This window comes from Aethalodelphis obliquidens, unplaced genomic scaffold, assembly GCF_003676395.1.
Source record: "Aethalodelphis obliquidens isolate GAN/ISIS:26980383/991018 unplaced genomic scaffold, ASM367639v1 scaffold53, whole genome shotgun sequence".
In the NCBI taxonomy this organism is placed as follows: domain Eukaryota; kingdom Metazoa; phylum Chordata; class Mammalia; order Artiodactyla; family Delphinidae; genus Aethalodelphis; species Aethalodelphis obliquidens.
Window position 1 is genome coordinate 3288230 of NW_020837997.1, and position 22262 is coordinate 3310491.

The window sequence follows — 22262 nt, forward strand, 5'->3', positions numbered from 1 at the left end:
CAAAAGTCTCTCCTGGGCATATATCCAGAAAAGATGAAAACTCTAATTTGAAAAGATACATGCACCCCAATGTTCAAAGCAGCACTATTTACAATAGCCAAGATATGGAAGCAACCCATGTGCCTATTAACAGATGATTGGATTAAGAAGATGTGGTATATTTATACAATGGAATACTACTCAGCCATAGAAAAGAATGAAATAATGCCATTTGCAGCAATGTGGATGGACCTAGAGATTATCATACTAAGTGAAGTAAGTCAGAGAAAGACAAATACCATATGACATCACTTATATGTGGAGTCTAGAAAAATAATACAAATGAATTTACAAAGCAGAAATAGACTCACAGATATAGAGAACAAACTTCTGGTTACCTGAGGGGAGGGGGAGGGGGAGGGATAAATTAGGAGTTTGGGATTAACAGATACACACTACTATATATAAAATAGATAAACAGGGACTTCCCTGGTGGTGCAGTGGTTAAGAGTCCACCTGCCAGTGCAGGGGACACAGGTTTGAGCCCTGGTCCAGGAAGATCCCACATGTCGCAGAGCAACTAAGCCCGTGCTCCACAACTACTGAGCCTGCGCTCTAGAGCCTGTGAGCCACAACTACTGAGCCCGTGAGCCACAACTACTGAGCCCGTGAGCCACAACTACTGAGCCCGCGCGCCGCAACTACTGAAGCCCGCGTGCTGCAACTACTGAAGCCCGTGCGCCTAGAGCCCGTGCTCCGCAGAGGCCACCGCAATGAGAAGCCAGCGCACCTCGATGAAGAGTAGCCCCCGCTCGCCGCAACTAGAGAAAGCCCATGAGCAGCAACGAAGACCCAACGCAGCCAAAAAAATAAAATAAATAAAATAAAATAAACAACAAGGACCTACTATACAGCACAGGGAACTATATTCAGTATCTTGTAATAACCTACAATGGAAAAGAATCTGAAAAAGAACAGCTATATATATATTTGTATAACTGAATCACTTTGCTATACACCTGAAACTAACACAACATTGTAAATCAACTCCAATAAAAAAGTTGTTTTGGAAAAAAAAAGAATTTAATAACAACATAAGGATCAAAAAATACCAAACAGGGCTTCCCTGGTGGCGCAGTGGTTGAGAGTCTGCCTGCTGATGCAGGGAACACAGGTTCGTGCCCCGGTCCGGGAAGATCCCACATGCCGCGGAGCGGCTGGGCCCGTGAGCCATGGCTGCTGAGCCTGTGCGTCCGGATCCTGTTGCTCTGCAACGGGAGAGGCCACAATAGTGAGAGGCCCGCGTACTGCAAAAAAAAAAATACAAAACAAAAAACCAAACAGATTCAAAACAAAACGAAAAACAAACAGAAAAAAAAAAGAAAAAAAAAAACCTGGAAATCTACTCCCTCATAGTTCTGGAGACGAGAAGTCCCAGATCAAGGTGTGTGCAGGGTTGGATCCATCTGGGGGCTCTCAGTGGGAGTCTGTCCCAGGCCCCTCTCCCAGCTCTGGTGGCTCCTCATAACCCTTGGCTGTAGCTGCATCCTCCGATCTCTGCCTTCACCTTCACACGGCCTTCTCCCTGTCCGTCTCTGTGTTCTCTTCTTCGGAGAGCACTAGTCGTTGGATTTAGGGATCTCCCGAAATCCAGGATGACCTCATCTCAAGAGCCTGAACTAATCACAGCTGCAAAAACTATTTTCAAACAAGGTCATATCCTGAGGTTCCAGGTGGGCATGCAGCCCCCGTATAGTGGCTAAGCCGATTCATCCTGGGCTGTTCCTGCTCCTCCGTGCTGCCTTGCACGTGCCCCCACCCGGCCCCCACCCGTGACCCTGGTGAACAGGCACATGACTTTACATTTGGGCCACTGATTCTGGAAACGCCAGCCGTGATTGTCCACCCATCACATCTCTGTCTTCAGCAGCCCCGGAGCAGCACGCACCACTTGTCACCTCCGCCTCACTGACTCCCGGGACAGGTCCAGAGAAGACCTATCCTTGCAGGCCACCCCACCCTACACCCTGGGGGCTCCTGCTGGGGAGAGTCCTGGGGTCCCTGGGCTTCGCCTGGGCCTGGCTAGCTGTGGGTGTTCCCAGAGGACTCAGGGTGTGGGGCGGTTCTGGGCTTCCCAATTCCAGATACAGCTGTTAGGAATTCCCTGGTGGTCCAGTGGTTAGGACTCCGTGCTTCCACTGCCGGGGGTGTGGGTTCGATCCCTGGTCAGGGAACTGAGATCCTGCCTACTGTGCAGTGCAGCGAAACGAAACAAAACACAGGACTTCCCTGGTGGTCCAGTGGTTAAGAATCCACCTTCCAATTCAGGGGACGCGGGTTCGATCCCTCGTCAGGGAACTAAGATCCCACATGCCATGCGGGGCAACTAAGCCTGCAAGCCGCAACTCCTGAGCCCGTGCGCTAGAGAGAAGCCCGCGTACCCCAACGAAGAGCCTATGCGCTGTGACTAAGACCCGACGCAGCCACAGAAATAACTAACTAACTAAATAAATATTAACAAACCACAAGAACAACAGATAGAGCTGTCGATGGTTGCTTCCTCAGGATGGGAGCTGGTCCCTGAGGCACCTATGGAGGCCAGGCAAGCAGGGCCCCAGCTGTCAGGGCCTGTTGGCCCACCAGACAGACACAGGCCGGCAGCTTATCCGTGAGAGGGTGCTGCGGACCGAACTGTGTTCCCCAGATTCCTGTGTGGAAGCCCTAGCCTCCGGTGTGACCCTATGTGGAGATGGGGCGTGCAGGAGGTGATTGAGGTGAACTGAGGTCATAAGGGAGGGTTCCTGATCCGATAGGACAGGTGTTCTTATAAGAGGGAGAGAGAGACTTCTCACTGAACGCACCCCAAGGAAAGGCCACGTGAGGACACTGGGAAAAGGCAGCGTTCTGCAGGCCAACAACAGGGCTCTCACCAGAGGCTGTGCCGGCACCCTGATCTCAGACTCCAGCCTCCGAAACTCTGAGAAGTACACATCTGCTGCTTAAGCCACCCAGTCTGTGGTATTTTGTTACAGCGGCCCGAGTTAATACAGAGGGTTATTTTGGAAGTAAGGGGTCAGGGTAGGCTTCTTGTCATGTTTGAGCTGAAACCCAAAGGATGAGAAGGAGCTCCATGGAAGGTTCCAGAAAAGGGTGAGGTGGGTGCAAGGGCCCAGAGGCAGGAGGCAGGGGAGGGCCTTGTGGGCCACCGGGAAATTGAGGTTTGCCAGGAAAAGAGCCTGGATTGTAACCGAGGCCCCGTCCCGTTTCCCAGGTGACCTCAGGGCGAGCCAGTCATTCCCCCCCGGGCTTCAGTTTCCCCCCTTGTAAAACGGAGGTGAAGCCATGTCTCCCCATCTCAGGGCTGCTTCGAGGCCCCACCCAGAGTGGGTGCCTGGCTGGCGGGCAGGGGAGAGAGGCCCCCCAGGAGCCAGCTGTGCTGCACTCAGACCCCAAGGGACCCTTCCTACATCCCAGCCCGACCGTCTGTGCTCAACAACGGCCACCAGCGCGGGAAACAAAACATGCTCAGAGCGGACCCTCCGAATCAGCCGGGGATGCGGATTTGGCAGCGGCAGCAGGGCCTGATTAAAGGCATTCCGAGGCGCACTCGGTGTTTGTGTATCTGGTTCTGTATTTACACTTTGGGAACGAGTGAGGAGGCAGCTGGGGAGTGTCTCAGTCGGCCAGGGGGGCCGGGGGCCGGGGTGACTCAGCCTGGAATCCACGCTCGGCCACATGCCTGTGATGCTTTCATTCATTCCCGAGTTCATTCATTATTCCTTCCCATGCTCGGTAGACGTGTAATGAGAAACTCCAGTGTACCGGGCACGCTTCGTGGGGGCAGCCTGGCTCTCCTCACTGTGGAGCTGTCAGTTGGCGTGGGGGCCCATGGTGAGGTGGGACTGGGGCAGCAACAAAGTTAACAGCAGTGAATTATTACTGTTTTTGGCCGCACCTCACGGCTCGCAGGATCTTAGTTCCCCGACCAGGGATTGAACCCGGGCCCTTGGCAATGAAAGCAGAGTCCTAACCACTGGACCACCAGGGAATTTCCAACAACAGTGAATTAAAAATGTACCAAAAGCCTAAATGTAAGAGCTCAATCTATAAAATTCCTAGAAGGAAGCATAGGTGTAAATCTTCCTGGACTTGGGTTAGGGATGGAGTTTTAGATGTGACACTAAAAGCACAAGCAAAAAAAAAATAGATTAATTGGAGCATATCAGCATTTAAAACTTCGATGCATCAAAAGACTGTCAAGAAAATGAAATATTTGCAAACCATATAGCTGATAAGGGATTAAGATCCAGAATATATAAAGAACTCTTATAACTCAACAAGAAAAAGACATACAACCCAATTTTTTTAAAAGGCAAAGGAATTGAATAGACCTTTCTCCAAAGAAGATGTACAGTGACCGACAAGCACATGAGAAGATGCTCAACCTCAGTAGTCATCAGGGAAATGAAAATCAGAACTGAAATGAGATACCACCTCCCACCCATCAGGATGGCTACTGTCAAAGCAACAGACACTAACAAGTGTTGATGAGGATGTGGGGAAATTGGGACCCTCGTGCCTTGCTGGTGGGAATGGAAAATGGTGCAGTAGCTGTGGGAAACAGTCTGACAGTTCCTCAACAAGAGAAATATGGAGTTACCATATGATCCAGCAGTTCTGTTTGGAGGTACATACCTGAGAGATTTGAAAACAGGGACTCAGATACTTGTACATGCACATCCACGGCAGCACTAGTCACAGTCGCCAAAAGGTGGGACAACACACTTGCGTTAATAGATGAATGGACAAAATGTGGTCCATCCACGTGGTGGAATATTATTCAGACATAAAAAGGAATGAAGCTCTGACACGTGCTGCCGTGTGGACGAACTCTAAAAACACCACGCTGAGAGAAAGAAGCCAGACGCAGAGGGACAGATAGTGTGTGATCCCATTTCTGTGAAATATCAAGAACAGGCAAATCCACAGACACAGAAAGCAGGTTAGTGGTTGCCGGGGCTCTGGGTGGGGGGATGTGGAGCAACTGCTAATGAGCGCTGGGTCTCTTTTGGGGTGATGCGAATGTTCTGGACCTGGCTAGAGGTGATGGTCCCACGACACTGTGAATGTACTAGATGGTACTGAATTTTACAATTTCAAAGGGTTCTTTTTTTTTTTTTTTTTTTTGCGGTACGCGGGCCTCTCACTGTTGTGGCCTCTCCCGTCGCGGAGCACAGGCTCCGGACGCGCAGGCTCAGCGGCCATGGCTCACAGGCCCAGCCGCTCCGCGGCACGTGGGATCCTCCCGGACCGGGGCACGAACCCGTGTCCCCTGCATCGGCAGGCGGACTCTCAACCACTGCGCCACCAGGGAAGCCCCTCAAAGGGTTCATTTTATGTTGTGTGACTTTTATTTTGATAACAAAGAAAAAAAAATGTTTAAGAAGGGAGAAGAGTGGTTCCGGGCCTTCCTGGTTGGGTACCTGTGCAGGCACAGCCGTCTCCCCCAGAGCCCCAGGTTTCCGAGAGGTGTGGGGAGAGACGGCACGACCCACAGATGTTGGGAATGGAGCCTGGGAGGGGCCGTCTCCCCTCCCCAAGCTCATGTCTGGTGCGCAAGCTAAGACCAGGCAGGCACTTGGGGCCAGGCCTTGGAAGGAACCTGGAGGGACACAGCCAGACTAAGTGGGGTGCACACACCTCTCAGGGACTGCTGGCCCCGGAAAATGCACTGGCAGCTCCACGTGACTCAGAATCAGACCCTTTCAGGGGCTCTCTGGGGCTCCCTCCACAGGCCCCTACTGCTGCTGGAATACTTGGAGAACCTGATGAAGCCCTGGTCTTTCCCTCCCAGGGAATAACCCCGAAAGGTGACCCCTCTGCTGTTGGCAGCCTGCTGAGGACTCCACCTAGGGGAGCCCTGAGGGGCCGTGCTCAGGCCAGGGTGTGCGAATCCCCTGGGGTCCTGCTCAGCACTCAGGTCCCAGAAGGATCCTGCACTTGAGGTGGGATTTGCCCTCCACCTGCCTCTCACGAGTGGCTCTTCGTGTACTTGGGAAGCCGCCTGTTCTTCCTTGGGCCTCAGTTTCCCCAGAGTCGGGGGGTGGGCTGTCCCATGTGGGCACAGGAGAAACATTGTCCCTGCCTGGGATTCTGAGCACATCGAACAGTTAGTTGTTCCTGCATTCACATGTTCATCTGTTATCTGGTCTCTCAGTCCCCGTGTGAGTGCCAAGCTACTCCATTGTGCCAGGGTCCTTGCAGGGCTGACGGTCTAATGGGAGGAGATAGACCTTGGTCGGGTGGTTTTGGATAGTGAGCCGTGGAAGGAAGGAGGTGACCCCGTGGGGGAGAGGTGCGCAGTGTTGGGCTGGCCCAGCGGGAAGAGCCTTCTGGAGGAGGGAGGGCCAGTGCAAAGGCCCTGAGGCAGTTACCTCAGCTGGTAGAGCACAGTGGTTGGGGGAGGGAGAACAGAGGGCCAGACAGTGCAGACCTTCGTGGTGAGAGGGGGAAACAGGTCTGCTGAGAGCTCACAGCTCCTCTCTGGTGCTCTGCTGTGGCCCCCATGCCTGCCCTGGCTTTGCAGGACAGAGCTCAGCCTTCAGCTACTCCCCTTAATTTCATTAGAAGCTTGGCCAGTTGCCATGGTGGTTGCTGATGGACCTGACCGAGGCCAGCTCCTTCTAGACAGCGAGGCCTGGGAGGGGTTGGCAGATGGGAATTTGCTGTATCCTGTGGGGGTCCCAGAGGATGGGGGCTGCCCTGGAGAAGTGATTGCATCTGCCATGCCTTCCCAGGGCCACGGGCCCCTGTGCTTCCCCGGCCTTGTGGCCCCCACTCCTCCCAGCCCCTTGGACGGTGCCAGGACCGGGGGTTGTGTGCCCAGTAGGGATGTGGACACAGACTGGGGATGCACGCTGTGCTGGGCAACTCTGTCCCTGTGGGGTCCTGTCAGCAAGGGGGTTGGGAGAGGCTGGAGAAGCCACCCATTTATACACGGTTCTGTAGGGGGAGTGGGGGTCGGGTGGGGGAGAAGGACTTTGGGGGGGGAGGGCCAGTCCTCACTCAGGCTGTGTCAGGGGCCGGGGCGGGGGAACCCTGTGTGGAAACGAGGGGCCCAGGGCGAAAGCAGGACCTGAAGTGGCTTTTTATAGTGAGACTTGTGCTGGGTCCCCCTTGGCAGAGCCGAAATGGTTGGGTTGGTGCTCTGACTATAAGCTCCCAGAAGGGCTGGCGTGCTCTGATCTGTGATGTGATGTGGCCTCTGGGACACTCTGCGGTCCCAGCCACCCGCTGGTCCACAGGGTTATGCGAGAGTCAGGTTCCAGGAGTGGAGTCTATGCCCCACTTGGCCACTTCTGAGCTTGATGGCCCTGGGCAGTTCCCTTGCCTGCTGAGTCTCAGTTTTCCCATCTGGAAAGCGGAGTGTGCTGGTAACCTCCTCAAAGGGCCTGTCTTATTACTATTTTTTTTCTTTTCTTTTTTTTTTTTTTTTGGCCTCGCTGCACGGCTTGTGGGATCTTCCCCGACCAGGGGTTGAACGTGGGCCACCGCAGTGAAAGCCTGGAATCCTAACCACTAGGCCACCAGGCAACCCCCAAAGGGCCTGTCTTAGGTTGAATTGTGTCCCCGCAAAACATGTGTCCTGGGGACTTCCCTGGTGATCCAGTGGTTAAGACTTTGCACTTCCACTGCAGGGGCCACAGGTTCGATCCCTGGTCGGGGAACCAAGATCCCCCATGCCTCATGACGCCCCCCACCCCCCAAAAAAAGATATGTCCATGTGCTCACCCCTGGAACCTGGGAATATGGCCTTACTTGGCAGGAGGGTCTCTGCAGGTGTAATTAAGGGTCCCAAGATGAGATTACTTCTAAATTAGGATGGGCTCTGAATCCAATGACAGGTATTATTCTAAGAGAAAGGAGAGGGGGATTTGAGACACAGACACAGAGGGGAAGGCCGTGTAGAGACAGAGGCGGAGATCGGAGTGAGGCAGCTGTGAGCCAAGGACGCCTGGAGCCCCCCCCGCCCCCCGCCCCGCGAAGCCAGGAGGGGCCTGGGACGGACCATCCCTCAGAGCCTCTGGAAAGAACCAACCCTGTCCACACCTTGATTTTGGACTTCCACCTCTTGAACTGTGAGGGAGTGAATTCCTGTTGTTATAAGCCACCCAGTCTGTGGTAATTTGTTACGGTCGCCTCAGGACACCTGAGACAGGGCAGTTGTGATGCTTAAATGTGCTGAGACTTGAGAAGGGCTCTGTGGCCCGTGGCGGGGGCTCAGGGGTGCCGTCTGCAACACTTGGGGTGGGAGGGTGGCTCAGCGGGTGCCTAAGGCCTATGCTGTGCTTCCTGGTCATCTGTCGTGTCCCCATCAGCCTCAACCCTGGAACACCTCTGACCCCTAGGGTGTGGCGCCACGTCGTTGGTTGGTTGGTTCACACGTGGGAGCAAGAGGATTTGAGAGACACGAACTGGACTGTTCTGGAAAGATCTGGGGCTGCAGGATGCTGGTGGGAGGCAAGGCCAGACATAAAGCAGCACTTCCTGGGGGTCCGGCGTGGCCCCATGCAGTGCTGGCACCAGACACGTTGTGACCAGTAGACCGTGAATCTCGGGAGCCCGCCACCTGGCGGTTACAGGATGGGGATGGTGGACAGGGTTCATGGGCCAGGCATTTTGGATGGGGCAAACGTGGCTAGACAAACCAAGGGGCATATGGAAAAGGCCTGGGTCAGTCAGCGGTGCTATCATTTTTCTTCCTTTTGACCCAGTAAAGGAAGAGGGTAGCTTTAGGGGAAGCTGGGCAGGGTGATTCCGGAACTCCCTGTGCCATCTTTGCAGTTTTTCTGTGAACCGAAAACTTTATTAAAAACAACAACAGCAGGGCTTCCCTGGTGGCGCAGTGGTTGAGAGTCCGCCTGCCGATGCAGGGGACGCGGGTTCGTGCCCCGGTCCGGGAAGATCCCACATGCCGCGGAGCGGCTGGGCCCGTGAGCCATGGCCGCTGAGCCTGCGCGTCCGGAGCCTGTGCTCCGCAACGGGGGAAAAAACAACAACAACAACAAAGCCAGAGGCCAGTGTGAAGGTGGCTTGGGGGGGCCTGCTCCTTGGGTGGGGTGTCAGGGAGGCCCCCCCAGGGTGGGTGTGGAGGGGGAGCTGTCACAGGCTGAGGCCCTGGGGGGAGTCACAAACTCGGGGTGCTTTGGGGTCAGGTGGCCAGAGGAAATGAAGAGTGGGGAGAGCAGAAGGCAAGGAGGCCACCGTGAAAGCGTGGGTGATGGGGCATCTGCCTGCCCTCAGCATCTGGAGTGGGGTCCACTCTTACAGTTGGGGAGCCTGGACTTGGACCCCAGACTGTCTGACCCGCAGGCCAAAAGCAAGGGGGAGCCTGGGAGTCACAGCTCCTTTGAGCCGGTGGGCCTTGTCCAGACTTCACTGCCCTGTCTGCGCCTGCCTCTGCCAAAACCCATGAGGATGGGGTGAGGGGAAGGGGTGGCCCAAGCCTCCTGAGGGCATCAGGAGTTGTGTTGGTGTCCTGAAAGGTTCTTATGTGGCCTCCAAATGGGACTGTCACCTGGCTGGTGAAAGTCACCTCCTGAGAGCGGGAGCAGTGGTGTTCATTCATTGATTCATTCCTTCACTCATGTGTTCTGTGTTTCTTTGTTCCACCAGCAGGTGCTGCTGAGTGTTAGACCCTGGCTTGGATGCCGGGTTTATGGCGAGGTTGGGGGTAGGGTAGGGTAGGAAGCGCCGTCGAGGGGGTACAGAGTGAGGACCACTGGGTGGAGGGATGCACGAGGGACTGTGGCTTGACAGCGGGAAGAGGCATGAACTTCAACGTCAGGCAGCTTGTTAGACCCTGACTGGTGGTGTCACTCTGCTCTTCTCCTTGTGGACCCTCTGAGGCATCAGGCCCATGGGTGGAGCCCAGGCTGGCACCTCCTCACCCCAGGACCTTACTCCTGGGGCTTCCTGGCCAGGCCTGGGATGGCAGTCAGCCCCTGCAAAAGTTAAGGGGGTCCCTAAGACCACCTTCACATCTGACACCAACTGCAGAATTCGAGGGTTCCCAAGACTACATTCAGCTCGGCAGTTCACTGGAAGGACTCAGGAGTCACTGAAAACCATCATACGGTCGCGGGGTCTGTTACAGTGAAACGACACAGATCACAGCTGGCGTGGGGCGGCGGCCAGGAGACTTCCAAACACAGAGCTGCAGGTTGTCCCTTCCCGGGGAATCACACGGACAGTGCTTGCTTCTCCCAGCACCAGTGTGTGATGACATACATGGGGGCTGTCAACCAGGGATGTGCCCCAAGCCTTGGTGTCCAGGGTTCTTATTGGGGTTCGCCACGCAGACGCTGCTGACTGCTGTCTGCAGCTGCTGCAGAGGGTGAGCTGGTATTGCATTGGCCTGAGACCTCCACCCGCAGTCACACTGTTGGCATAGATACCCAGCGTGGCCCGAGGACCTAGGCAAACAGAGACACTCTTTATCAGGCAGCGCTTTCACTTCCCAGGAGCTGGGGGCAAAGGTCAAACTGCCCTGGGCCAGGTTAACTCTCCTGCACAGCCCCACATACAACCGAGGGTGAGCACAGGGGTCCCCCCCAAAGGACGAGTGGGGCCCCGCACTGTGTCCACTCCAGAGGCCGCACCACAAAGCCTGACATTCCCAAAGCACAGTGGGTGGGGCTTGGGAACCATCAAGGGAAAGAAAGCCTCCGCCAGAGGGCCACTGTTGCAGCAGCGCACAAGCCACGAGCAGCCTGTCACCAGTCTGGGCTCCCTCTGGGCCGGAACGTGGCAGCTTTGCAGAGTACTTTCCAGAATGCCGCGGTTTCCAGAGCTGGCCGTTCAGCCTGGGACAGAAGCACGTGTGTTATAAGCACTTCCTGTATCTCACACAACCGGCGTTTGTGCACACACGCTCACCTGGACCACCCACTCTAGAGAGGGGGAAACTGAGGCCCAGAAGGGGGCTGTAGCTCCCCAGGGCCACATGGTACTCGAGAGGTGGTTCTTGAGAGGTGGATGTAAGGCTAGTTCCTGCCACGTGGCTCAGACACAAGAAGGGCCTGGCGGGGGGGGGAGGGGGGGGCGGGTCTCGGGTGCAAGGTAACCCGTGCCCATCGCCCATTCTACTTGGCCTCCCCCTCCGTCCTGACCGGGGGCTAGCCTATTTCATCTCGAGCAACCGCAGGGAGGGACACAGTGGGGTGTTCACGGTGAGCGTCTCCAGCCATTGGAGACAGAGCCTGGGCCGGACCCTACAGATGCCTGAGAACCACCCGCGGAGGAATGGAGCAAGGTCAATCTCCCTCCTGGCTCCACCGCAGCTCGCAGGAAACAGCTGTTTACCTGGGTGAGGTGCTCAGCCGGGCGAGCAGCCAGTTCCCGAGCTTCACTTCCCCCTCCGGTGTCGGAGGCCCCCCAGGAAGCCGGGTCTGGCGTGGGAGTGCCGGGCGGTGTGGGCGGACAGCAAACGGAGTGCTGCCAGGAGCTGTTTGTGAGGGAACGTGAGCCGGTCTTGTTGTGTACACAGCGTCGACCCTAGCAACCGCCCCAGCCGGCTGGAGCGGACACCCACCTCTCCCCGGGTGCCCAGCTGCCACCCCTCCGTCACAGCACCTGCATACCAGCCTGGGCAGACTGACAGGCTTTGGGGACCTGGCTGAGGGCCTAGGGCCACCGGTGGTGTCAACCAGGTCACGAGCATCTGCTATTCCTGGCAAAGTGGAATCGATGCTCCAGCGAGGAAAGGCCCGGTCCCAGCCCCGCACCAAGGCAGCCGTGGCTGGTCAGGGAGCCCCGGACTCCTGGTTCTGAGGCCTGGCCCAGCAGGACGAATCCCCACACGAGTGATGGGCAGAGGACTGTGCAGGGATGCAGCCACCCCAGACGAAGGCTCTGTAATGCGTGAGGCTGGCGGGGCAGGCAGAAGGAGCCTGGGGGCTTGGGCAGGACTCCTTAGAACTCAGGCGGGGTCTGGCAGACCCTCTCGCCCTGTGTGTGCTGTCAGAGGGATTGTACATGCTGCACTTTGAAAGCCAGCACTGCACTTCTGAGCTGGCCTCTCTGATTCAGGCCAGTGGAAAGACAATTTCTCCTGTGTCCGGGCGTAAATTCGCAGCCTCTGGCCCGCACCCCAGGAACGCAGCCTTTGGCGTGATAAGAAATGGCTCCCCTGGGGGGGTGAGGGGCCTCCTGCGCAGGCTCCAGGCTCCAGGTCCACTTGATACTCTTGCTTATTCACAAATTGTCTGAATCAGCTGGCGACGCCCCCTCAAGTTCATGGAGGCAGCACCCCCAGGGCGAGTTTCCCTGCCTGGGGAGGGCCACCTGGGCGTCTCGGGTCTCTGATTCTGCTGGTTTTGGTGGAGAGAATCATGGCTCCTTTGAGAATCTGAGTCATGGGGGTGCCACACCCTCTGTGCCCGGTGCCACTGACTCCACTACTTGGGGCCCTCGGGAATGATGCTCCGCAGAGTGTGCTCAGGAACCACCACCCCCGCTCCCCCCACACTATAGCTGTCGGTTTCTCTCTTGCAGCTCCAGCTCCAAAAGTCCCAGTACCTGCAGCTGGGCCCAAGCCGTGGCCAGTACTATGGCGGGTCCCTGCCCAACGTGAACCAGATTGGGAGCGGCACCGTGGATCTGCCCTTCCAGGTGAGCCCCCATTCCTCTCCCACACCACCTCCCACCTGGAGTGTGTTGCAGTCTGGGCCCTGGCCACAGAGCAAGAGAGCGTGCATGACAGCCGGTGAACAGCTGGGGTCACCAGACAATTGCCGCCGCCCACCCAGCCCCCGCCTACTCCTTCCCCTGGGATGGCCTGGCCAGGCCTCACCCGGATCCCCCCTGCCCATCCTCTGTCAGCGGAGCCCGCAGAGAGGCCGAGGTCTGGCTGTGAGTGTTTCAGCAGCCGCTACACCTGTTGGCCGACTGTGCGGCAGCGGGAACTGCTCAGGGCCTCTGGGGCTTGGCTCCGTCCCGCTTCACTAATCCGCAAGCCCAGCAATTCTCAGAAGGAGGCCCCTCAGCCTGACCCCACTTGTCTGCAAACGTTTTCTGGCAGAGACCCACACAGCACGGCTCCCGCAGGCCGCATAGCTGCCGCGCACGTCCTTATCATAAATGAGAGCAGATAAGGTCCACCGCCTGCCTGGTGCAGGGCCGGCCTCTTTTCCTGGGCCATGTCCCTCGACCCTGGTCTGCAGGTGGAAGTGGGGGCACGGTGGGCCCAGGAGCTGGGCCGATAGCTGGGCCCCCCGCCCCCCAGCACAATATCTGGACTCCTGCAGGGACAGGTCCACCGAACAGCCACGCACTTGTCCCGTGGCTGGGACAGAGCCCCAGAGACAGCCACGTCCGTTAGCATGTTGACAGGCCAGGTGCAGCTGGGTCGCTCCCACAGGGAGCTCAGCCCCCACCCACCCCGCAGTCATTCCTCAACTTGCACTCCTCCCACACTGCTGCTGAGATGTGTCAGGGCACCAGCCCAGGGTCCCGCAGGCTGGCTTGGGGTCCGGCTGGCTCAGCTCTGAATCCCCAGGGCCTCTTGGAGCACGGCCCTCCTCACGTGGCCTCCACATCAGAGCAGATAGATGCATGGGGCTGTCATGCTGATCTTCACATGCTCCAAAAGCCTCACCTCTTTGTCAGGGCCCTTTCTAGTTTGGGTTTTCTCCTCTCCTCCCTGGCTCCCCTCTTCCTCTGTTTCCCCATCCCCTCCTCCGTCAAGGACAGTGTCTCGCTGGGCATCCCCAAACTTGGCCCTGCCTGAGGCCACTGTAGAGCCCCCGTGGGCCGAGGGTGCATGGGGGCCTGCTGGGCTTCCCACTGGGGGGCCAGGCGAGGCAGGAGTGTCTCAAAGTCTTGGTTCTTTGCATTTTCAGCCCAGCGGATATCTGGGGGAGGCTCTGGCAGCGGCTCCTGTCTCTCTGGTAAATGAGCCCCTGGGCTGAGGCCTCGGCATCCCCGGCACGTGTGCGGGCGCTGGGTATTCCTGTGCGGCCGCCCCCGTGGCCCAGCGGGAGGTGTCCCGTCTGCCAAACGGAAGCAGATTCGCTCTGCACCCCCTTGTCTGGGGAAGTGCATATGGTCGCGTCGAGAGACCCCTTCCCCGGGGGATCCTAGCATGCGTGCCAACGCTGCATGGTTCGTTCCTGTGACACATGCACATGCGTGTGCGCGGATCCTAACTCGGCCTGGCGAGCTGGGCTGTGGCTGGGCCCGAGCTTCTCTGTGCCTCTGGCTCTGCTTCAGCCGCCTTGGTTTCCCCTCTGGGCTTCCAGGCATCTCTGGGAGGAGATGAACGGCCCCTGTCCTCTGGTGTCTGTGCCTGGACAGTGAGGTTCCTACCCTCCCTCGGTCACTGCTATCTCCCGGGCCCACAGCCTTTTGGAGGCAGAAGCACAGAAAGACCCAAGCTGGCAGCGTCCTTGCTGGGTCAGAGAAAGACGGGGTCCCCGGACGCCAGGGGTCCCCAAACACCAGGGAGAGCAGTCAGCCCTGAATGCTAGCCGAGGTTTTCAGACAGGTGGAGAAGAGCAGTGAGCCAGCCAGTGGCATTCTTCCGGAGGAAATTGCTTTTTGCCTGGCTGCCCAGAGAAGACAGAAGGGCCCGAGGGCCAGATGGCCAGGTAGGAGGCTGGTAGCTGCCTCCAGAGCTAGCTAAGGCTGCCAGTCTCACCCCAGTCAGATGGTGAGGGGCCCATGGCACCAGGGCTGGTGGAGAGCAGGCTCCTGGGGACCTCAGGAGCATGGAGCCAGGAGCGGGAGCCGGGCGTGACCGGGGGCCTCATGCCAGCCCCAGGTGCTGGAAGGGAGCCCCGTCCAGCCAAGCTGTGGGCCAGGGCTCCGGAAAGTGCCTGCACTTGGCTGCCGGTGGTGCTGGGACAAGGCTGTGGGGGAGAGTGCGTGGGGGCCGAGTCTCAATCAGGACCAGCCCCAGGCTCCACGAGGAGCCTCCAGGGAGCCAGCACTTGGCCAGGTGGGCCCCTGACGTCCTGGGCTGGAAGCCCTGGGGCTGTCTCTTGGCAGGCCCCTCCAGGGATGACGTAGGTGGGGAGAGGAGGCCGGCCAGGCCCGGAGAGAGAGGGCGGAGGCCTGTCTGCACCTGGCGAGGCTGGGAGGGGGTGCTCGGGCCATCTGCACCCCTGGCACCCTGGCCGGCTCCGGGCCCCGAGCTTGCGCCGCTCTGCCTGGCCCGTGCATGCCAGCTGCACTGCACGCCTGCCGCCCCGGCACCTGGAACCCCAGCGCGCCGCCACCCCTACAGTGCTCGGAGGCTGGGGGCAGGGGCCGAGGAGGAAAGGAAGCCCGTCTGGAGTAGCCGAGGGTGTCTCCAGAACTGGGCAGGGGGGTTGTAGAGGGACCCTGAGGCGAGATCCTGGGGGCAGAGCTGGGGTCAGATCTTGGACCACAGCTGGTAACCGTGGTTTGGGTTCCTCTCTCTTTTTTTCCGTCTCTTCCTCTCCTCCCTCCCCACCCCCAGACACCCTTCCAGTCCTCAGGCCTGGACACCAGCCGAACTACCCGGCACCATGGGCTAGTGGACAGAGTGTACCGGGAGCGTGGCCGCCTTGGCTCCCCACATCGCCGGCCTCTGTCAGTGGACAAACATGGAAGGCAGATATCCTTTTCCCAGAGTGGGGGGGGAACCACTTCATCCAGCTGATGGACCTGCCTGCTGCCAGCTCTGTGATAGAATCAGGGCCGCTCCAGTCCTCCAGGGCTACTGGGCCCCACCAAGAGGGGGGGGTGCCATTGCATGGCAACCCTGGAAGACTTCCTGGAGGAGGCAGTGCAAGCTGAGGAGCCTTTAGCCAGGCGGGGGCTAGGGGAGCACAGGGAACAGTGACACAGAGTAGGCCACTGGAGCACACAGCCTGAAATGAGAGTTGGGAGGGTATGCTCAGATGCCTGACTGGGCAGTGGGGCCCAGGAAGGCTGTGAGCAGGGCACCCACACGTCAGGGCCATGGTGGTGGACCCCTCTGGGGGCAGTATGGAGCCAAGGCAGCGGGGCCGAGGGGGATCTGAGCCAGACACAGATCAGAGGGAGGCTTGATCGGAAGACACAGAATTTGCCTTTGCACCTCTGCCAAGCAGAGAGGTTGTGAGGAATCCCACCCCCACCACCGACTTGGCTGCCCCTTGGTACTTAACCAGCCAGGCTCCCCCGCCACTGCGTTCTGAGTGGCTGCTCCTGGGAACCCCGGCTCTCTAGAACAGAGAAGCCTGTTCTTTCCTGGTTCTCGTTTCCACGGGCTGGGGGAGCCTGAGCAACTGGGCACCAGACCAAGCCCTCGGGCCCTGGGAGTCACCCCGTCAGCCCAAAGTTAAGAGTCAAGACCGGGGTCAGCTGAACTAGACTCCCTGCAGCCCCCCCTACGGGCCCCCGTTTCATGGCTGAGGCCCCTCTTGGAAGGGGTGCAGCCTGCACGTGCGCTTGCAGGGGGTGAGTGCTGAGTGCTAGGTGGATGGGGCTGCACCCTGGGGGCTGCTCGCAGCCAGGCAGGAAAGGCCCCCGCCCCGAGGCCCCAGCTGTTTGCCGGCTCCCAGCAGCCTGGCTACTCGGGCTGGCCAGCGCAGGGTTCTTGAGGCTCGGGGCAGGGCCTCAGCTGACAGCACCATCCCCTTAACTTACACTCACGCAGACAGCTGCCCATATGGCACCGTGTACCTCTCGCCACCTGCGGACACCAGCTGGAGAAGGTCAGTGACCCAGAACCAACCCCCAGCCCTCTCATTGGAAACAAAACTATACTTTCATCGTGGCCGTGCTTGGAAAACCAATATGCAGTCACTTAAAAATGACAAAACTTAGAAGCATCCAGAAGTTTCTAGAAATCAGCTCTATCCCTGTAAACAATGAGGTCACAGTTTTGGGGTCTTCCAGGGATTTTTTTTTCCCCCTCTATTTATGACTTTTTTTTTCCCCTCTATTTATGACTTTTTTTTTTCCTTTTCTTTTTTAAACAAAGTTGGGATTGTAGTGACTATTCAGTGTTGTCACTTGCTTTATTTAATGCTCTATTATGATTGTTTCCCACATTCCTGAAAAGCCATAGAAAATTTGATTGGAAAAGTAAGATATATTTATTACTAGAAGATTAGGAAAATACATAAATGCATCTAGAAGATGAAAAAAAAGTCCATAATGCCATCATCTAGGAAGATCTAAGATAACAACAATAATACAGTTAATATAAATACCTACAGTAACACAGATGATAGTTGCACACCAGTGTGAATGTACTTAATGACACAGAAGTGTATACTTAAGAATGGTTAAAAAGGCAAGTTTTATATTTATTTTAGCACACATACGCAAAAAAACATATGTAGGTGACTTCAGTAAACAAAGACCCAAAGTAAACAAGCTATTAAAAAAAAACACAGCACAAAATATATCGTTCAATTAGGGACTTCCGTAATTAGGGACTTCCCTGGTGGCGCAGTGGTTGAGAATCCGCCTGCCAATGCAGGGGACACGGGTTTGATCCCTGGTCCGGGAAGATCCCACATGCCACGGAGCATCTAAGCCCGTGCGCCACAACTATTGAGCCTGCGCTCTAGAGCCCGTCAGCCACAGCTACTGAGGCCGCGTGCCACAACTACTGAAGCCCGCGTGCCTAGAGCCCAAGCTCTGCAGCAAGAGAAGCCACCGCAGTGAGAAGCCCGCGCACCCAATGAAGAGTAGCCCCCGCTCGCCACAACTAGAGAAAGCCCGCGCGCAGCAACTAAGACCCAACAATGAAGACCCAATGCAGCCAAAAATAAATAAATAAAGAAATAAAATTTAAAAATAACATAATTAAATGCCCACCAAGCACGTGTTCATATACCAGGTCCTATTTCAACCATCACATACATTAACTGATGTAAGATGCACAGAGCTCTGTGGAGTTGGTGCTGTTATCCTCCCCATTTTAGGCATAAGAAAGCGCGCAGAGAGGTCAGAACACTTGCTCAGGGACAGACAGCTGGTGGGGAGCCAGGATCCCCCTGGCTCCTCATAGCTCAGCTGGCCCCTGGGTCAGAGACAGCCTGGTCCTCTGTAACCTGCTGTTGTCCTTGAGCCAAGTTTCCTCCACGTCACTCTCAGTGTCTGGGACATCCCCGTTGGGGGTGTGTGGCTGTTTCCCCGAATTGGCTGTGCAGCTGGACCTGCCCTTTGCGTGTCTGCCCAGCTCCCCGTGGCTGCCCCTGGTTTCCTAGGCAGCTGAGGGGTTTTTCTGAGGACCCTCCCTCCAGGCACCTGCAGCTGGGGGCAGATTGTGTTATTGGGGCAGAGAGTGGAGCCTCTCCCAGACTCCTGGGAGCACTGGGCTGGTTGGAGCAAGACCCCCCCTTGGCCATTGGTCACCAGTAGGGGACTCCATGATGGGTTCATACACCCAAGGCTGGGCCACTGTGGGACTGTCAGGCCCTCTCTCTTCAGGGTTTCAACAGGAAAGCACTACCTTTTCCCTAAAGCCGCGAAGGCCATCGAAGGGGCAGGGATGGGCAGGGGCTGGTTAGGAACGAAGGGACAGCTCTGCTGCAGCCTTTGCAGACGAAAACCAAAATCACTGTTGTGGTTCTTCAGGGTTTTTGCTCAGGTATGCAGCTCACAAAAATGACCCACGACTGCCACCCTGTTCCATCGGGTGGGTCCCAGATAGAGTGGAACCAGGACTGTCCCTTCATCCCCTTTGAGGCCAAGGCTCACTGTCTCTCTCCTCTCCCCAGGACCAATTCTGACTCTGCCCTTCACCAGAGCACAATGACGCCCACCCAGCCAGAGCCTTTTACGGGTGGGTCCCAGGACGTGCACCAGAAAAAAGGTATCAACGGGGCCCATGGGTGTCTTTCCTGGGGTCAGGCAAGTCCAGTGGCTGACCGCTGTGCTCCCAGAGGTCACAAATATGTAGGTGGACAGACCTGAGAAGGAAGACTCAGCAGGTGCTGTGGGACAAGGGGAGGGGTTCAGGGAAACTTGGAGATGGCGCTATTTGAGTTGGATTTTGAGGAGTGCGTAGTTTTCTAGGCAGAGAAAACAGTCCTGCAAACTCAGATTGGCTTCTGATTATGGATTCAGGGTATGGCCGTGCAGTCTGGGGGCCTTGCAGATTCTTTCAAATGTTGGGAGCAGCAAGCCCGGGGAAAAGGGGCATTTATCAGCTCATGACCGACAGTCGGAGCTAGATGTTCAGCTTCAGGTAGCGTTTGATCCAGGGCTTCACACTGGATCATTTCCCGGCTCTGATGCTCAGAACCTCTTGGTCCACAGGGTCTGTCCTGGCAACAGTGTGTGGAAAAGAGGCTAACTGTTCCCTAACTCTTGTCCAGAGCCTCCTTTCCAACTGGGTCATGCACACACCCCTGCAGCTGGGGCAGATCTGTGCCCAGGCCTCAGTTCCTCCTTGGAGCCAGGTGTGGAGGCAGCATCCCTGGGACCTTCCAGGAAGGTACATGGCATCTTAAAAACTGGGGCAGTGTCACCCAGAGAGGGGTGTGTGACGCTATGAGGCCAGCCCTAGAAGCCCATGTGGGCCTGATCTGCTCCAGGACACTGAAACCAGACAGTTAATCATTTACACTGCAGGTCCAAACGTTTACCACATTTTTGGTAGCATTTCAGTGTGTGAATATGTAAACATACCGGGGAGATTTTGCTGATAGAAGAAGGATGGTCAACCAGAACTTCACCCCTTGGTGGGCAGGGGCTGTCCTCATGTGATCTTTCCAGCTCATTGGGCATCAGAGGCGAGACTGCAGAAGGGAATGTCTCCATAATAAAAGCGAGGATTCCAAATGCCTAGGGGTGACGAGAATGGACCTGGTACTTCCCTCCTGTTCCTGATGCTGGGGGCAATTCAGAGGGCGCTGTCTATCCTGAGGGAGGTCCGCCAGGAACTTGGGGCTTTGGGGGTGGGTGAGTGGGCTTCGCCCTCCCCAGGGACTCTTTGTGACCGTGGAAGGACCCCTGGTAGCTCAGAGTCCAGTTGGCCTTGGTGGGTTGGGGGGGGGTGGGACACATCACCTCTTCCCGTTGCTCTAGGAGGGGCCCAGGCAGTAACGAAGTCTGGTGTTAGCCTGGCTGTCCTCCCATCCCCCAGTCCAGGTTTCTAGAAGGAGGAATTAACCTCCTCCTTCTAATTATGTTCATAGTGGCGCTATTGCAGCACTGAACCTCCAACAGGGATCAGGAAATTGGATCTCATAAAGAAAGTGTTGAAAGTTTTAAGGAAAGGGGCCTTCAGGCACAGCTGGTTCCAGGGCCTCGACCGATGCCCATCCAGTCCCTTAGACCTTCTCTCTCCTCCTTTCCTCCTCTGGGACTGGTTGGCATTGCAGCTAACTCACAGAGCCGTAGCTACCACGGTTGGCTCGACCTCAGACTACGTTGAGCTACGTGGCTTGCTGCCAAAAGCCCAAGAAGGGCCCGGCCCCTGGGTGCTGACAGCCCAGAGGGGGAGGCAGGTGTCCACAGGGCTGTAGGTGGGGTGCACGGGGTGAGGCGACCAGTCATGGGAGATGGGGAGAGATTCTTGGCTGTTCTCTGCAGCCCGAGGCCTGAGTGGGTCCTGTGAGAGGCAGAGTTGACACACGTCCTTAGCTCCAGAGCTTTCATTTTCATTTCTTTAGAAGTCACAAGTTCTCTGACTTTTTTTTTTTTCACTTTTCTTTCTTTCTTTCTTTCTTTTTTTTAACGAAACTCCTTTTTGCTTTAGTACAATCCCCAGAAGTCACTGTTGGGGCAGCTTCATTCATATCACGGTCGCGACTCTGTATGTCAGGGAAGTGCCCTCCTGGTGCCACCGCACAGCTGCAAAGATTCCTTTTCTGCTTCTCCTTCTTCTCCAACCCCACCCCACCCCAGTCTTACTATTAACAGTCCCTGGAATGGAGGAGACCACATCAGAGATGGACAAGAACCTTTCCAAGCAGGCATGGGACACCAAGAAGGTAAGAGCCTAAGGGTTTTCAGAAGTGGTTTTCCTTCTTGATCTTTTTTTTTTTTTTTTTTTTAGCACAACCCACGTGAAGATGGTGGAATAGCACCTTGGGGGAGTGTCGCCTTCCTCGAAGTGTGAACCTCATTCCATTTTTTTTTTGGCTGTGCTGCACAGCATGCGGGATCTTAGTTCCCCAACCAGGGATTGAACCGGGGCCCTTGGCAGTGAGTACGCGGAGTCCTAACCACTGGACCACCAGGGAATTGCCTAAACCTCATTCAGTTTTGACCAGTTGCATAAGCCTTGAATACTAATGGCAGGCCTGTTACACTGGTGAAAACCATGTAAAGAATTAAAATCTATGTTCACTTTGGCAGCATGTATACTAAAATTGGAACAGTGCAGGGAAGATTAACATGGCCCCTGTACAAGGATGATGTGCAGATTCACACAGCGTTCCATATTTTTATGTGTAGTGATAGATGTTAACTATTAACTAGACTTATTGTGATCACTGCAGTATATACAAATATCGGATTATTATGTTGTACACCTGGAACGAATATAATATTATATGCGAATTATACCTCAATGAAAAAAGAAAGAAAGAAATTGAAGCCAGGGAAGTTAAGTGATTTGCCCAAGGCTGTGAAGATACTTAGGGTTTAGAACGTATACCTCCTAATTTTTAGCCTGTGATCGTTCTACTAACCCACAGTATTGGGTAATTATCATCGTTTATCGTCATTCTTTTTTTTTTTTTTCTGTTGCACCGTACAGCACGCGGGATCTTAGTTCCCCAACCAGGGATTGAAATTGTGCCCCCTGCAGTGGAAGCACGGAATCCTAACCACTGGACCTCCAGGGAATTCCCTGTCCTCATTCTGAAACATAAACTTCCATTCACTTGCACAATAATTGCAGCTTTTATTAGAGTACAGAGTCTGCTTGGAATTCCCAATTGGATTGGGATTTCTGTGTTATTTCAAGGTCCAGAAACAAATTTCTCAAGTTCAACCTACAAAAATGGCTAGTGATAAGATAGAATTTGTGCCATGAATACAGATTTCAACGAATTTTTAAAAAAATTAATTAATTTATTTATTTTTGCTGTGTTGGGTCTTTGTTTCTGTGGGAGGGCTTTCTCTAGTTGTGGCAAGCGGGGGCCAGTCTTCATCATGATACGCGGGCCTCTCACTATCGCGGCCTCTCTTGTTGCGGAGCACAGGCTCCAGATGCGCAGGCTCAGTAGTTGTGGCTCACGGGCTCAGTGGCTCCGCGGCATGTGGGATCTTCCCAGACCAGGGCTCGAACCCGTGTCCCCTGCATT

The 22262-nt window shown here is 55.9% G+C and overlaps 1 protein-coding gene and 1 non-coding gene across 10 annotated transcripts in view; both read left to right on the forward strand.

The window, feature by feature from the left end:
• Positions 1-22262, forward strand: part of CRTC1 (CREB regulated transcription coactivator 1) — a 79038-nt gene that overhangs the window by 33561 nt on the left and 23215 nt on the right. For 8 of the 9 annotated variants that reach the window (XM_027084762.1, XM_027084766.1, XM_027084764.1 and 5 more), the window contains exons 2-6: positions 12535-12651; positions 15482-15619; positions 16642-16703; positions 18723-18817; positions 20857-20942. In XM_027084762.1, coding sequence (XP_026940563.1) covers positions 12535-12651; positions 15482-15619; positions 16642-16703; positions 18723-18817; positions 20857-20942 — 498 coding nt within the window. The remainder of the gene's footprint in view (positions 1-12534; positions 12652-15481; positions 15620-16641; positions 16704-18722; positions 18818-20856; positions 20943-22262) is intronic. The other variant, XM_027084763.1, reaches the window with a different exon arrangement.
• LOC113609001 (U6 spliceosomal RNA) lies at positions 21294-21400 on the forward strand. The gene has a single exon (XR_003428468.1). It is a non-coding gene; the product is annotated as a U6 spliceosomal RNA (small nuclear RNA).